This window comes from Poecilia latipinna, unplaced genomic scaffold, assembly GCF_001443285.1.
Source record: "Poecilia latipinna isolate Pla-1442-1.1 unplaced genomic scaffold, P_latipinna-1.0 Scaffold1465, whole genome shotgun sequence".
NCBI classification, from domain to species: Eukaryota; Metazoa; Chordata; class Actinopteri; order Cyprinodontiformes; family Poeciliidae; genus Poecilia; species Poecilia latipinna.
In genome coordinates, this window is record NW_015114081.1 from 2,782 (window position 1) to 20,322 (window position 17,541).

Consider the following 17,541-nt stretch of genomic DNA (forward strand, 5'->3'; position numbering starts at 1 on the left):
ATAAACAAATCAAGCTTAAAAATACAGGAGTATCTGTCTGTCTGCTCTGTGTCTGGCCAGGTTGGCACATATGTCTGTATGTTCACTGTTGGTGATTGAAGTTTTAGTGGCCGCCTGATTGTTAGGTCGATATTGGCGAACACGTTCATGTTTGAGAGTGCATTAGGACCTGGGGGTGGGGTGTACGATGGGTATTCGTGTGTGGGTGTGTGTGTTTGGTGGCCGAATGTATGTGCGTGCAACATCAACGATATGTGTTCGTGACAGTGACCCACTTCTGGTGTTTTCAGTGAGCCAGATGGGTCACGGCAGCTGGAGCTGAAGAGGTGGAAGAAGGAAAAGAGCAGGAGATGAGGAAGAGAGGGAGGGAAAAGGCACGTTAAGAGGAGGGGGGCCAGCGGGGCTGCTGGAAAAAAAACCCAAAGAGGGTGAAATAGGATGATGTTAGGAAATTGAACATTAGGGAAACTGTTAAAAATGAATTATTGTAAACATTTGTCAGAATGAAAAAACTGTGCAATATATTTTCATGTTTCGTCTCTGTGACAGTTTCTCTCTACCTTTAGTCCGTCGAAGCAATAACTGCAAATCTTTGAACGCATGCACACACTGAAAATCACTGCATAAATTAGTTATGTTTCTCATCCTATCAGGACACCAACCATCCATGCCCCTCACCCCCTACTACTTTACTCTACTCCTCCTTCTAAATGTTTCAGGCAAGAAGTAATAGCCCCTCATGTTAAATTCATGAAACAGAAAGACATTGTGGAGAGACGGTGTGGAGTGCTTCCAAGCAGAAATACCATCACAGTGAATAGACGGTGTACCTGTTAGGTGTTGAGTCATAATGTGGATGATTGACTGGTTTGATTTGAAAACACACTCATTCACACTATTTATTGTTTGCCAAATTTCATTGTGACTACAGTTGTGTAGAGTCTTTGGTACTTTCTTATCCTTGGGGGCTCTCTAATATCTCTGTTATTTGTCCTCATGACTACATTACTTACAAAAAAAAAAAAGCCTCCCCACCACATGCTATTTCTCAAACACACATGATTATTTTCAGTCTTTTTGCCTAGAAACCAAGAGCCCATCTGTGGAGTAAACACCAAAATCCCCTGAGCCGCAGTTCCAAATATTCCTCACTCTTTCACGCACTTATCCTCTCTTATGCTCACAGTGAATGCATGCACAGAAACCTTCTTGTGGCAACACATATGCATTTGTTAACCTGTTGAGAACAATCTAATACACACACTTAACTTGTCTTTCTGTCAGTCTTTTTTCTTTCATTTTTAATGTCTTCCAGTCTAAACAATTTTTAGTACCAATGCCTGACAATAACAAGATCTAAATGCCACAATCCTTGGTTATTTGGGTTGTGGTTTTCTCCGGTGTTTATATTGTAATCATTTCCCTGTGATTTATTTATACTCTCCAGGTCTTGGCATATTCTGCTCATTTCTCTGTGTACATTATTGCTACTGGGGTGCTGCGTTTCCTTTGTCTTTAGTTTCTTAGTCAATTTGTCTGCTCTGCTCCTTGGACATTCAGATTTATTATTTATGATTATTTTATTATTTAGATCAGTGTTTCCCAAACCTGGTCCTCAACTACCCCTTGAGGACCAAATGTGTCTCTGTTCCAGCTCATCTGGTTCAAATGATTGCATGATCATCTCTGCAGCCACCAAATGCTGCCGAAGGCTGTTAATCACCCATTCATTTAAGTCAGATGTTTGGAAGTAAGACGACACCTGGAGCACACAGGCCAGGCGTACTTGAGGACCAGATTTTGGAAACGCTGTGTTAGATTATTGTCAGATTTTTTCTTCATTTGTTTGGCTTCTGAATCCTTTTAAGTTTTAGTCTCATCCCTCAGTTTACCTACTTTCTCCTTACTACAGCCGTTAGACATTCCTCTGATTCATTCATTTGGGTGTTCTGTTTCTCTCCACCTGAGATTCTTTTTCTTTTTTTTTTAATGGAGGTTCTCCTCCCTTTCATTTTGTCAGTCATGGTTGGTGGAAGACAGACTGCTGCTGTCTTAGAGACAGGAGACAGACATAATGGGCATCATTTCCTGATGTGGATTGGCAAGTTGCTAACATAGATGGTGAAGGCATTTCGATGGGTGATGGAGGAAGTAAATGTGATTAGTGGAGAAATGGAATGATGCCTTATCTCGTGTCACCTGTCACTCAGTTGTCATGTCTAAGGCATTTCTAGTTCTGTTTTTTCCTAACCTGCCTGACCTAAGACTTTTTTGTTTTTACCATCAATATGAAATATGCATGAGAGTCAGAGGTAAACATGTATAGTCTCACACTTATTACAAAGAGGCATACTTATTAAAGAACAAGGAATCGACTATATACTTTTAAGAATAGTGTGGACACAAGATTTAATGGCTTTTATTTCTCATTGATACAAAGTTCCTGACAAAATGTTCAGAGCAACAACTCTGCACTTTTAAATATAAATTATCAGATTTTTTTTTTCAGAAGCATTCCTGCTTTGTTTGTACGTTTATTTCACTGTGTTTACATCATGTAGCAGTTGACTTGGAACGTCCCGACATAGAAGCTGTCGGTGCGTCAACCACACATCAGCTGCGTATGTGCCACATACTGTATCAACCTGAAGATGAAAGCTTGAAGGAAAGGATTTGTTCCTTGAAATCCAGAAAGAAGTGACAGGTCCTTGGAGGGAGTACATTAACACACACAGAGAATGATAAATTACTTGGGAGACAACAGAAGGAGCGACAACAATATGTGATGTGGGGATTAGAGGATTTACTTTCCTCTGTTTTGAACTGCTGACAGGAAAATGTTGTTTTTGACAACATTTTATATATATATATATATATATATATATATATATATATATATATATATATATATACACACACACACATATCACGTGATGGGCTCTGTGCATCTTGGTTAATGAGTCTGAGTAATGAGTGTGTTTAGTAATACTTTACAAAAAGGCACAATGGTACTATAGAGGTTCTGTTCAGTATCAGTATCGATGTTGAGTGATCGGATTTCAAGGGTCTTGCTCTGAACCTTCTATTTAAATACATCTTAAGTGGACACATGGATCCAGAGCTCATTAAGTGTGCTGTATGCAAATAAACACAGAGAGAAGATTGCTAGAAAACTTTCTTATGATTTAAAAAAACAACAACATGTAATTATGCAGCTGCTGGATGTTTATGAGACATGCGAGGGAGGGAGGTGAGAGGCATGGGGTTCTCTAACTCAGGGGTTTTAAAAAAGATATTTAACAATGTGGGTGAGCTTGACTGACAATGATATGTTCAGGGCAGGACAGCTAAAATAGCACAACTCTTATGAAACATATCAAATATCATGCACTCTCTGGCCATTTAAGTAGTTACATCACAGTAGCAGGTTGGAGCCTGTTTATTTTCAGAACTGTCTCAATTCTACTTGACGTATACTCCACAATCTTCCAGAAATATTCTTCTGAGATTTTGTCCTACAATGACATTATAGCATTCCGCAGTTATTATAGATTTGTCGGCTGCTTTTTTCATGAAACGAATCCAACATCCAAAACGTGCTCTATTGGATTGAGATCTGGTGACTGTAGGAGCACAGTGAACTCGCCTTCATGCCATGTGAAAACAGACGAAATGAGCTTTATGACACGGTGCATTATCCTACTGCAAGACACTATCAGAAGATGAGTAAACTGTGGTTGTAAAAGAGTGAACAAGGCAGCAGCAATAGATGTATTATGCCCCCACACCATTATGCCGTCGCCACTAGCTTGAACTGTTGATTCAAACCAGCATGCATCAATGGTTTCATGTTGCTCCTGCCAAATGCTGACCCTACTTACCAAAGTGTTGGTGTTGAAATTGAGACTCTTTAGACCAGGCAATGTTTTTCCAATCTGTCATTGGAAATCTGTCCAATTTTGATGAGCTAGTGCAGATGGAAGCCTCAATAAGGACCACAAACTATTCCTGTCCATATGTACCCTGAACAAAGATGTTTTATCAACTACAACCATCTTTCAAAGGCATTTCTGCACCAGTTGGTATCCCAAAATAGACATCTTTTCAGCTTTCAATTCTCCATCACAATTTGTTTGGACCTCAGTGTGTTTTCGATGTCGGTTCAAAACTAATTGCTCAGAGGCATATGTGTGGCCTTAGTAAGTTAGCTGTCTTTCAGTCACACCAGATATAAGCTATGTGTATTACTGTAGAAAATGGGAACTTAAAGTCGTTATCCAACAAGTTGCATTTTTTTTCCTCAGATGGAGCGCAACGAGACCAAGTGCGATTACTGTGGTGTAAGCTACCTGACTTTATATGAGAATCGTCAGCTCCAGAGTCGGTTGGCTCAGTTAGAGGCTGAGCTCCAGGAATGGAAGGAGACTGCCCAGAGGGAAAAGGCCCAACTGGAGGCTTGGGAGCTGAACAGGCTGGAGCAGGAGAGGGAGCTTCAGGCACAAGTTGATGTCAGGGAGAAAACCACCAGAGACGAGCTGGAGAAAAGGTACAGGGACATGACGAAAACGCTAAAAGATGAGTTTGAAGCAAAATCTGATAGAACGAGGAATAAGATGAAAGCGGACCATCAAAAAATCATTGAAGAGAAAGAAAGACAGCTGAGAAGGGAGCTTGGAGACTTGATGGTGGAGAAACTAAGAAAGCAGAGGGAAGAACTGAAGAAGAGTGCTGAGGAGAGAGAAACTGTTCTGAGGACTGACCTTCAGAAGGCCAAAGAAATTTCAAAGAACCTGAAGAAAAACCTTCATGAGCTCAGACAGAGGTGAGTTTTGTTAACATTTCCTTACTTATACTATGTTTTATGTTAACCTATGCCCAACTTCAAAAGGACAGTCACCATATTTTGATGATAAAACACATAGACAAAGAAATTGGTAATGTCTAACTTAGTATATGAAAAAGATTCTAAAAACACCTGGTTTCATTTTATCCATGGATGTTTTTTTTTCCTTGATTTAGTTTAAAGGTAAGGAAAATATGTACCATTGGTGCTTCTTGCTCTATGAATCAGTTGGCCGCTTTCACAAAACATTAAGCCATTCATGAGATGTCTTCAGTGTTTATCGGTATTACAGCTTCACATATAGTAATGGCAACCAGTCAGTTGTTGAACTACAAATTTTAAACAATCAGTGTTATGTCAGTTTACTTTTATCAAGAACCAGATGTAAGTTCAGTTCCCATTGTTAAAACTAAATTAATTTGGGTTCATTGCTTGGCTGTTAAGCATTGTGATATGGGTTCACGGTCCTAATATGAACTAGTTTTCATTCATTTATCAATATTTGTAGGAAACAATGTAGAAAATAAGTTTACTGATTAGATCATTGTAAGCAAACTGAGTTTAGGATTTTCATGTTAATTTCTACATTTCTCTGCAAAGCTGTTTCTCTTGTAGAAAATCTTGATTCTTATGCATCACAGTCACTGTTGAAGTCCAGCAGGAAGGTCCTGCTTTGGAAACCCAGCCTTTCCTGCATGTGGTTTGCATGTTCTCTCCCCAGTCATGTGTGGGTTTGCTTTGGATACTCCACCTTCCTCCTACACTCCAAATACTTGAACGTGACATTAATTGGTCTTTCTCAATTTGCTCTCAGCTTTGAGTTTGTGAATGCTCAGTTGTTTGTCCTCTTCGTCTCTGTGTTGGTCTGGGATGGTCTGGTGACCTGTGCGTGCCCCACCTCCCGCCTTAATGACCTCTGGAGATAAACACCAGACCCCCCATGAACTTTGAAGGATGTAAGACAATGGGTGGACAGATGGTTTAGCCAAAACAGCAAGTAGGCTGCAACTCGGCATTCATCCTCTGGTTGCTTTGGAAACAGTTTTATCCAAGAGATGTCTGATGAGTTTTATGTAGTTTTTCTGAAATGCTGTGTCAGACTTATGCAAAATGTACACCTTCCAAAAGGTTCCACTTTTGTTTTGTTAAAAATATTTCCCCAATCATTGTCAATCAATATTTCTCCAATAAAAATTATTGTGATTTTGTTTGGGAAATATTGTTTTTGGTCAGTAGTGATTTTAACCTGGGACCTCCCATTAATTGATTGACCCATTGTTAAGAGCTGGAGAGGCTTGCCTTTGTTGGCACATTTCTCAATAAACCCAGAATGTGTGTAAGTGAAAAAGAGGCATATTTTTAAAGATCTGTGGAGGTGCTTAGTAGACTTATCATGTACCTAAAGAAGAGCCAGACGTACATTTCAAATATTTTTTTTAATTAAATGCTCTAGTTACAAACAGAAATGTTGTCATATTTGCAGTCATATACAGCTTCTGATAGGTTCCAAGAAGACATTCTTCAAGTGTGACCTGAAATACCACAGATGATTACTTGTACCATGACCTTTAGATTTCTCTAGATTCTCCTGCCCACACCCATTTTAGCAGGTACACTTTCTCTATGCGCTCTATTCAGTGTCAGACTTCAGTATGTGTGGCAAGGTCTAGAGTTTAAAAAAATCATTTGTTTCATAACATTTCTTTTTTGTTTACTTTTTTTTTTTACAACTATCATTAACTCTACTTTTCTACTTTGGATTTTATATTACTATAAAGCAGTAAATGGAAAAATGTGCTCAAGTCTTCCTTGGTTAACTTGTTTTCTTCAAAAGATATTTTCTTTTCTCAAAGTTAAAACCTACTGTGTCTGGAAATAGAGTGGGAGTGGGTGAGATTTTAATGCAAGTCACATCAGCTGTAACCATGCGAACAGCAGGCCTACAGGGATTTTCCTATTGTTGTGTGACATTGCTATGAAAACTAAAATTAATCCACTGGATTTTCTAGTCTTTACTGTTAGGAGTGCTCTAAATAGATTTTGGCATGCTGTGTTTGCAGGTGACACATTTTTTTGTTTTGTATAATTAGGGGTTTGCAGAACCGGCTCTAAACCTTGTGTGCGCCAATATCTCAGTTAGTTGTGAAATCTGAATATCGCATTTACAGCAGCAGCTATGTTTTTGGTCATGTTTTTTTTTTGTTTTTATAGGCACGGCATGCAGCTTCTAATCATGTTTAAAATGAGCTAAAACAGATTTTTAGATAATATAAATCATTTAATTTAAATCACACTGTACAGTTTCTAGAGGAATCATAATTTTAGTATGGCCTAGTTTGGCAAGCTCATCCATATGAATTGAAATTTCACTTAACAAATCATAGCATTGTTTCTACATGTAGAAAATGAATAAATGTGATGCTGTTTTTTTAACTCTTACAAAATTTTAAAGCTACGAATTTAGATACTTTGATGTATGATTCTGTCCCAGCTAGCATTGAATGTTTGGAGCACGTCCGCTAAACGTTGTCTTGAATGTCCGCCGAACGTCCGGTGATTACGTTTGATCGACTTGAAAGTTTTAAGCACTTTTAATTAATTATTTTTTGACAGATTTAATTAAAATGTTGTTACTATGCTTGCTTTACAATTGTAGTATTTATTTTGAAGTGAATCCATCAATGCAAGATTGTCTCAAACTACTAGATCATTAGTTCAAATCAGGCTAATCTGTTCTTTGATTGTTTTAATTCCTCACCTACTAAAGTAATGCATACAGGAAGCACAACAGCCTCAGTCCTTTTGCTTTCTGTTCCTGGTGGTGTCAGCACAAGACCAAGATCTGGACTCACCTTATTTCTAAAGATGCATGGAAAGGCGTGGCTAGACTCGTGATTGGTGCTTCATGTGTACAACCAAAGCAGAAAATTCCTGACTAATATTAATTAGACCATCATGTATTTTGGGTTAAGTGATGTGATTAAATGCTGACAGTCATAATTTCTAAACAGATCACAATAGCTGATAAGTGCATCTGTTTATGTTTGTGTGTATGAAGGTCATTTATTCACAACTTCATTTTTTGCAAAAGGTTTTCACAGATTTTCACCTGAAACTTCACATCTAATAAATAGAATAACTATTTGTGCATGTTTGCATGTCCCAGATTAGGTCATATGTCATCTGCACACACACGCACCCATGCGCACACACACGCGAACACGCACTCACTGACAAGTTTTGAATATTTCTTTAATGTCTCTTCAGCAATTTTCAAATCAAATAGCAGATGTCTGTGGACAAACAGCCAAAGGGAGTTTAGTTACAGAGAAAAATGCAGGAAATGTTTGCACTCTGTGTGTCAAACTGGGCCTCGCTTCTGAAGGCCTCATCACACAAATTAATGCAGTAATTCCTGCACACAAATCAGCATTGTGAATTCTGAAATAATCATTTTCATGGGATGATGATAAGATTAAAAACTATAACTAAAAATGATGAGTAATTTGTTTAAATCTGAAATTTCCCGTCAGAAAATTACGTGGGAGTTTTATCAGCCATTAGAGCTGCTTGGCACGAATCCATTTTCAGACACGTGCCACCAACAGTTGAGCAACAAACGCACACCACGAGAGACGCAGAAACAGAGACACATGCAATTGTATTAAACTTTCTGCAGCAAGCAGGTAGACTCAGACCAGAGGCGGGACTTGAACTTAAGGGGTTGGCTCTGACTTCGCACCAGTGATATTCACAGCATCAACTATTGCCCGTACAACAATAAAAGTGCTTTCAAAGCGAAACATGCTGCTCTAATCAACACTTTTGTTGCTTTGCTGACGGCATGAAGCGGATGAAGTATAAAGGTTGAAGAGAACAAAAACAGGAACATGAAGAGGACATGTTCTGACGGACGAATTAAAAGATTCAGCCTAGATCGTTAACAGATGAGAGAAACAAGGCAGGTGCTGCTGATGCGTTTCTCTGTGCACAACACTCTTTTGGAACATGTCCACCTTCATTTATTTATTTATTTATTTATTTATTTATTTATTTACCAAACAGGAATGTTAAACATTTCCCCAGAGTTTGAATTAATTAAAAAAAAAAAAACAAATCTGCAGTTTAGACTGAAAATCATCAAGTTGTATATTAAAAACGAGAACTACTGTTTTTTTTTTAACTATGAAGTTCATGACAAATTCCTTATAAAGACACCTTACTTTGGAGTAACTTAACCTATGCTGTGGAGTGAATTCATTGTAAGATTTATTGAAAATCGTTTTCAATTGCTGATTTGTGTTGGCAAAGTGATTAAAAACAGCATTACAGAAACTGTTTTCCAAATGCAGATTTTTCTGTTTTAGACTTTAACTTCTGGGACACACACTTCTGTATATCTCGTCAGTCAATTAAAGCTGCACAAAAGAGCAAGTTTGAATAGTTTTGCAAACAGTAGTACATTTATTTCTAGTTGCTACAAGAGGAGCAAGACTGAGTCAGTGAATACACTTTGCATAAACAGCATCGTTTGGAATGGTAGCTGAAATGCGCACAGTTTGGCCTGTCACGATAAACGATAAATCAATTAATCGCACGATAAATGAAACCCATCAACCTCATTTTAATTATCGGCTTTATCATCTCTTCCTGTCTTTTTTTCTTTCTGTTGATGTCACTGAATGAAAAAAGGCTCAACTCCGGTGCTCTTCCTTAGTGCATTGTCCAGCGCACACTCCACGAGTTGTTGGCGGACTGTCGGCTCATTTTCAAAACCTGACAGAAATCCTAGGTATAACGGTTCGATCGGGTTCGTAGTGCCGTGTGGTGTCCAGCCACATGGGCACAAAATAATGGCTACAAGTCCAGTTAACTAAATTTAAAACCAGGCATTAATCAATGCTTTACTAGAACCTACCTGTGATGCATGTGGCTAGAGTCAGCTTAAAGTCCAGACTGAATGAAAATCATTATAACCTATTTATGTCACGTTAACGAAGAAAAGCTGAAAACTTTATTCTTTTTCTATATTCTTTGCTCGAAATGTTAAATAAATATTAATGTTGTTTCCACATATCATCTCCAATGTCCGCTGGACTTCGGATTGCCAGCTGTTTGGGATTTCCCTCCGTAATTTCCGCGCTTTCTGATTAGCTACCTGTCACATTCAATGGGCTCCATTGACTCTTCCAGTCGGGGAAAACCCCTGATTTAGATTGGAGCGGCCACGACAATCTTCCGTAACACACCACACACTGCAGGATGATCGGTTATGAAATCACCAGCGACAATCTTAGATCAACCAAAATTCTAAGATTGTCATAAGGGGAAAATAGGGGCAAAAAAACTCGTGTAGTATGAACTACTGCATTAGGTAGTCGGATGTGCCCATCTTCTCTATTTAAATCTAGTGATTACTGAAGGGCAATATAGTATACAGATTTCATATTTGCACTCTTTTGCACTCTTATCTTGACCCCTTCTTTTCTGACCATTTCCTGTCTGATTTCTGTAGAGAAATGTTATTAATGATACAAAATCTTCTTGAGAAACTATTTAATCTCTAGGAGACAAGTTACGTAAGCCATTAGCTGAATGTTTCAGATGGTTTAAAGTTTTTATATACTGCTTGTTCAAACCTGCAAAACAAAATTACTGCAAAATTACAATTTACTAGCAATAACAACATTTAGGCCTGTTAAATACTCATTTTTTAATCCATTTTTACTTTCTTACTCCCCAAGCACCACAGAAACGGTCTGCATTTAGCTGAATATATTTAGGATAGTTTGGCCCTTTAATGCAGTCCTCATTTTTATAGAGCTCCTGTAAGCGGGTGCCACAGCTGGTGTCTTCCACCCAGCTGGACATATGTAATCATCTGTATACAGTAAACTGGTGAACCAGTTCACTCTGACCTAATGTAAGCTGATTATCTCTCCCTGAAATCTCGTCTCCTCTGTGTCTAATGAAAACAAACAGGAAAACAAGCACAGTGCTAACAGTGGTGCTCAGGCCCATAAGGCCTGCTTTGAGTCAGTGGGGTCAAAGTTCAGGGAAAGATTATGTGGCATGACACAATGATGCATGAGAGGCCTATGTAAAATCCCAAAAGAAGATGCTTACTGTCTGTCATACCCTTTTTTTTCTTTCTGTGTTCATAATGGTTATTTAGGAATATGGCAGTTCTTTGTTTTAATTTTTTTTATATGGTAAACCGTATGTCCTTTTTTTTCTTCTATCATGTCATATATAATTAAATCACATTTGTTTTGATTAGTTGAATGATTGCTTGTAAGCATTCTGAACCTTCTGATATTTTTCTGTAACAGTTTTATTGGCAGATGTTAGACATCTTCATACCGACTTCAGACTTATGTGGTTTTCCCAAACATGTTTGCTCATATTTACTGTAATTTTCAAATTTGATCCCATGTAATTCAATTCAAAATTAATAACATGGGACATGTCAAAGGGAATCTGACAGGTTTAAATGAATGGGTAATGTTGAAGAACCCGACTGGTAACTCTATAACAACACACCCTCCTCATAAACCAAACCTCAATAAAAACGTCACCTGTCATTCTGCATGTGTGTGTGTGTGTGTGTGTGTGTGTGTGTGTATTGTGCCAGTAGGCGTCTAGTTTTGGCTTTGATAAAGTTACCTACTGCAGGTTGAAAGATCATTGCGTAACAATATTTAAAACTTATTAACTTACTAGTTTAGCCTTTTGGTTCCCAGTTCTGTTTGGAGCAAGTAGGTCAGCAAAGTCATTTTTCACACACTTTCAGTCTGTGCTGCAAGTCCTTAGGAAATCTGCAGCAATTTGTTAGACGTTAAAGAAGAGAAAGGTAATTCTGACTGCCACAAATAAATAAGTAATAAATTCATTTGATATTAAATTGAAAAACAACAACTTTGGAAAAATTGACCTCCCCATTATGTTCCTCCAATTTGATCCCTGTGAACACCATAGCTTCATTGATTGTGGTTTTTATTCATATTTGGACCACTCCAGAAACATGAAATATAAGCATAATATAAACAATATTATACTCGCATGACTTTACAATTGGCCGTTGCAGATCACAGAACATTTCTTTAAATTATGAGTTGTGAAACCCAGTACAAAACCTCCCCAAAGGAAGGACAAATTGAGACATAATTAGCACAAAATGGCCAATGGCAGACAACTCTTTTTTGTACCCAATAAAACTTGGGTAACACATGAGTCACAGTGGTGAAGGAGTGGAATGAGAATGACACAAAAACGCAGGGCTGGGACATCTAACCAGTAATCTCAATAAATTAATGACAAAAAAAAAATACATGTTTCAAAACTGATTCATTTAAACACACCCTTTTTAGTTCCTTCATTTTTAGCTCACTGATAGCAATGATGCACAAACTCCTGCTCAGCAAGTGGTGGTAACGAATCTAAAGTTTGTCAGGTGCAAAGAAGATGTAAGGAGTAAAGAGTATCACAGAAAATCTGCCTCAGTGTAAAACATGCTGCTGTGAGCATGGACACCCGAACTGACGTTAGCTACAATGTTCCTGGTAAAGGTGCAGAGACAAAACAAGTCAGTCTGTTTCGGACGTCATTGTTTAAGACAAATAAAGGCATATTCTATTCTATTCTATTCTATTCTATTCTATTCTATTCTATTCTATTCTATTCTATTCTATTCTATTCTGTTTAATGATTACAAAGCCCATTATTGATTAGATTTGATCACATCCTGCAAGAAATTAACATATACAAGTTTTAAATGAAGGTAGCATAAAAGGCCTAACATTTTTAATATGTGTTTGAATGTGTTAAGAATGTAGATCTTAGTTATTAAATGAGGCTTTTCCAAGGTTTAAAACAAAACTGATGTTGTATGTTTGTGCAACAGAATGATAAGTTATATTCTATTTTACACCAAAACAAGCACCTGTCTGCTTTATTCAGCTGGGACTGAAATGTACAGCTTATCACATTCACTTGGTCCTTTTATTGTGTGAGTAGGGGACAAAGAACAAGAGAGAGTAGTGGGAAAATGGCTTTCCTTTTAAAAAGGCATAGAGGTTAAAGGAAAGAGATCAAGGGGTATGAAAAAAAAAATATATATATATAAAAACTGATAGTATGTGGGCAGACAGCTTCTCTAACTGATGACAGGCTGAAACATATCACGTAGCTTGTGAGCATGCTTGTGGCATTGAGAGAAGCGTCTGGGAATTTGACACGCATCGCTTATTTCCCCCCGGCTAGCTGGTCACATGCTTGAATCCAGCATCATGTCTTGGTGTGAGTCTGTATGTGCCTTCATCTGACTCTGTGGCTATTTCTGTGTGTTTGGGAGCATGCTTACATACACCCACATACACCTGCAGTGGGTAGCATAATTATCCCTGTGCACAGAATCAATCAAAACCAGGCTTGGCAGGTATTAAAGAAGCTGTCATAAAAATGTGCAAGAGAACACACAAAGAGAAACACGCACACACACACACACACACACACCTGGGTTCTGGATTGCAACGCTGATAAGACGGCTCACAGGTGGAAGAGCAGGAGTGGAGGAGAAGCGAAATGATGGATGGCAAACAGAAAGGCATCTATTTGTAACAAGGAAGAACTCTGAGGGAAGCGCTACTTGTGGTTTTATTCCAATTTGCAGTTTCCACTAGCAACCTAACAAACAATGATCCAGTCACTACACTGTTAATTCCCCTCTGTTTGTGTATGTGTTAGGTAATATGTCATGTCTGTGAGGAACTGAGTCGAGCAGCCGTCACAGCCTGCTTGTGAGGTATCAGCAGAAATCCAACTTCAAGTTCATGTTACTGCACTGAACAAACATAGACACTCTCTCTGTCTCACACACACGCAGTCTGAGTTTTGTGCTTGCTTGTGTGCGTGTGTGTATGTGTGCAGTAAACATTACTGCATGAAAAGAGAGCTCTCCTTGGTGGAGGATCACTGATCAGCCCTATTGGCTCCAGTTTATAGTGGGATTCATGACAACACAATAAACTGGAACAGTGTTTGAGCATCTGCGGATTTCTGTGTGTATGTGACAGAATAGTCTCTCCTAAACTCAGTCTCACACACAGTAGCGCACACACACGCACACACACACACTCAGTAAGCCATCTTATTTGGTAATCAGCAATTATTTGATGAAACAGTAGCATAGCAACCCAAACATACAAATGAAACGCAAACAAACATGTTGCGATAGTGAAATGTTAATCAAGAATGACAAGTTGGAAGACAAACGCATTCTCTGACCCCTTGGCTAATTTGGTTAGCTGTTATATGATATTACTCGTACTTTGCGCTTCTGCGCATGTGTGTGTCGTTGTTGTTTTGATTATCGTTGTTATGGCATCACTAGGATGGTTACTAGATAACCAAAAAAAACAAAAGATACACAAGCAGGTGTCACTATGCACAACGTCGCACACTAAACACATTCACATTGAAGCATTACAAGAGCTAACAGAAGTACAATAATGTTAGAAACTCCTAAAATATGTTTAAATTTACACTTGTTTTGTGCACATCTGGACATATAAACCAAAATGTACCACTGTATCTTTGCATTGCATTTTTTTGTTTCTTGTTGTCCAACTGAAGCATCCTTCCAGGCTGTTGAGCTAAAACATCCTTAAACCTTGTGTGTACACATTTTCATTTCAGAAGTGTTACTTTTACATCTTTTGAAAGATTTCCATGTCACTAGTGACCTTTATTCAACTAGCTGAACAGGAGGAAGCGTAGAGAGAGAAGGGGAAGACATGCCTTTGAACGGGGACAACTGGATTGAGGACTATAGCTTCAGTAAAAGCTGCACCTGCTCTACCACTGAGCTACATGGTGAAGTCATACTGAAAAAACTTGAGATTTGATTCAGATTTTAACTAAAGACGTGGGACTTGATACTTAACTCTTGCTCTAGTTTTGAGCCTTTACTTGGATTTGCCCTTTAAAGACGTTAGTCTTGACTTGGATTTGTGCTCTGATAACTTGGACTTGCATTTTAAAGACTTCACACTTGAATCAGCCAAGATGAAATAGAACATTTCTGATTAGATAGTATTTGTTTTATTTGAAAGTTGAATTGAGATTTAGAGAACACTGAAAATAAAGACTTGCAAATATCTCTTAATAGTTGAAGCAAAACACTCTTTCCTGATCAGGGAGTATAAATCTAAAGCAACAAACATGTTCCTTGAAACATTAAACATCAAATAAAAGCTGAAAATTCTAAACACAGGATTTGGTGCACACAGTAACTCATCAGAAAAAAAAGTGGCTAACATAGGCAGACAGATTTATCACATCATGAGGTCTTTATTGAGATTAATATAAAAGAACATAATGACATGGAACATTTTGTGCTCACTCACTGGAAATAAACTTGCTGGAGGATGTTAGGTTTGACTTTGTGATGCTGACCTTTCTCCCAAACCTTTGGAATATGTGGAAGGTGGAAAAAAATACTAAGTCTGTCCTGACACACACACCTGAAAAAACAAAAAATATTTGACTTGGTAGGTCATGGTAACACTGAGGCTGAGATTAGCATCGTTGACGTGAGCTCCTGTCTGTTTGTGTGCGCCTGAGTGTTTATGATGTGTCCTGATGGGACAGTCGACTTGGGCTTCTGGTAGGGGGTTCTCCAATCTGACATGCACTCACTGGATATGCCCTACCTAGTTATTCCACTGACAGCCACTGCCTGGGGAATAGGAGCTGGAGCTCATGCACGCAAAGCACACGCAGATTCATCTGTAAAATACACAGACGCGTAAAATGCGCCTGCGCACATGCGAGGCGGACGTGTGTGTTTTCACGCGAGCGTTCCCCTCTGGAGCCAGTTTTTTTTTTTTTCTTTTTTTCAGATTTTGCTTTGAGCACGGCTGGTACAGAAGGGTGAACAGTGGGAGTCTGGTCTGCTGTCACTAGAAAAGTCAAAGACATGCCCTCCCATAGACACACTTTTAGCAAGCAAAGAACCAGAAAGTGTCAAAGACTGAGCCCTAAATAAGAATCACAAAGGACATCACTCTCATCAATATACACACACACACAGAAGCTATAATCCATTATTAATTGAAGCAGATTGTCACTTTAAATATCCTTCCTAGCTGTTTCAAGCACACGCATCCAAAAGAATAATAAGTGCACTTCAACACATGCAAGATAGATCCAAATCCCCGAGCCTCGTTCTGTCAGAAGGGCTGGTTTATTATTACAGAACATGAACTTTCAATAAGGTCATATCATGACTTCTCGTGTGGTCATAAATAGCAGCTGAAAGTGACTGCTTCATTAGTAAATGGACTTTTAAGCTATAATTCTCTCTGTTCGTGCTTTTCGTTCTCTCTCCAGCCGGAGTGTGCCGATTAGAAAGTCCTAACCCAGGTAGCTCCCTGCTACCGTGTGCACGCCTGTCTGTGTTAACTTTCTGCATGTCCTTGACGGTACAGGCAGTGGAACTGATGTTGTTATTTCAGCCTGGTGCGCAAGACAAGACCATCTGCTTTGCTATATAGATTGCCCGCCATGTATCTGGCAGTTTGCATCGATGGGTTAAATATAACCTATCGCTGAACATTACCTGGCAGCTCCGAACCTGTGCACAGGTCATACTGCAAATTTCCTGACGTGGTTCACTTTGTTGTGGTAACATTTATATAGGTACGCTTCATATCATTAGGGTGTTTATTAATTTTAGACAATACAATCAAAATTATGTTACATGGACATCCCAAGCGCCAGTATTTTTCAAACAGATATTCTCTATCTAAATCAAATGTTTACATAAGCGTTGACATTTTATCGTATGCTACTTAAGATTTATTTATTATCTTTTGTGAAAGGCCCATTTCCTATAAGAAATAAACTGAAAATAATTTCTAAATGTACCAGTGGAATGGAAATAATGTTTTAGTTCGATTTTTTTTCTTTTTTAGGTCCAATTAAAGCCTGAGTGAGCACTGATACTTTTGTAAGAAATAATCTCAGACACCCATCTGTATCTACACTTCTTATCATTGTGATAAGTCAAATAAGTTTTCCTGTGTGGCTTACCAGTAACTTTATGTTGGATACTTTTTGATGAGACTGCGTTCGATGTTGAGAATGATGTTTGAAAGAAGCAGAAATTCCCCTGCCAAGATTGATATGTCATTCCAATTGCACTTCCCATGTGAACTTCATGGTTATCACCTATCTGCTGTTAGCCTCTATTTGTCTAGTCTGCTTTACGAAAGCAGTGGCGCTTATTGTGTTTACTCTTTTCTCCATCTTGCTGTCAGCACTTATTTTGTGGCGTCATATGAAGGAACAGAATGTGCTTTTGCAGGTCCAGGTCACACAGTCTCACTTTGCCATGTGAAACTGCTTTGCAAAAATACATAAGCTTTGATTGGTCCCATCTCTAAAAAAGGACATTAAAGCTGATGGATCACCGTATTATACAGCTACCAGAAAAATGTGAAAGCATGAATTATAAGGAAATTATGATTGCTCTTTCTTTTGGTTTTTCAAATTGGATTAAATATATTTTCATGTGATGAATGCCCTTTTCTTTTTTAACAAAAAGAGCCTTCTGAGTCATAACCCTAGTCGATATTTCCTCTGTAATTACAGACTGAATTGTAATTTTGACAAAAAAAAAAAAAAAGAAAACACGT

The 17,541-nt window shown here is 38.3% G+C and overlaps 1 protein-coding gene across 1 annotated transcript in view; it reads left to right on the forward strand.

Annotated features, from left to right (window-relative positions):
• The first annotated feature begins 4,304 nt into the window (after window positions 1-4,304).
• The window catches only part of LOC106962823 (trichohyalin), a 59,096-nt gene continuing 45,859 nt past the window's right edge, over window positions 4,305-17,541 (forward strand). The window contains exon 1 of the mRNA XM_015057459.1: window positions 4,305-4,822. Within this exon, the coding sequence (XP_014912945.1) occupies window positions 4,305-4,822 (518 nt within the window). The remainder of the gene's footprint in view (window positions 4,823-17,541) is intronic.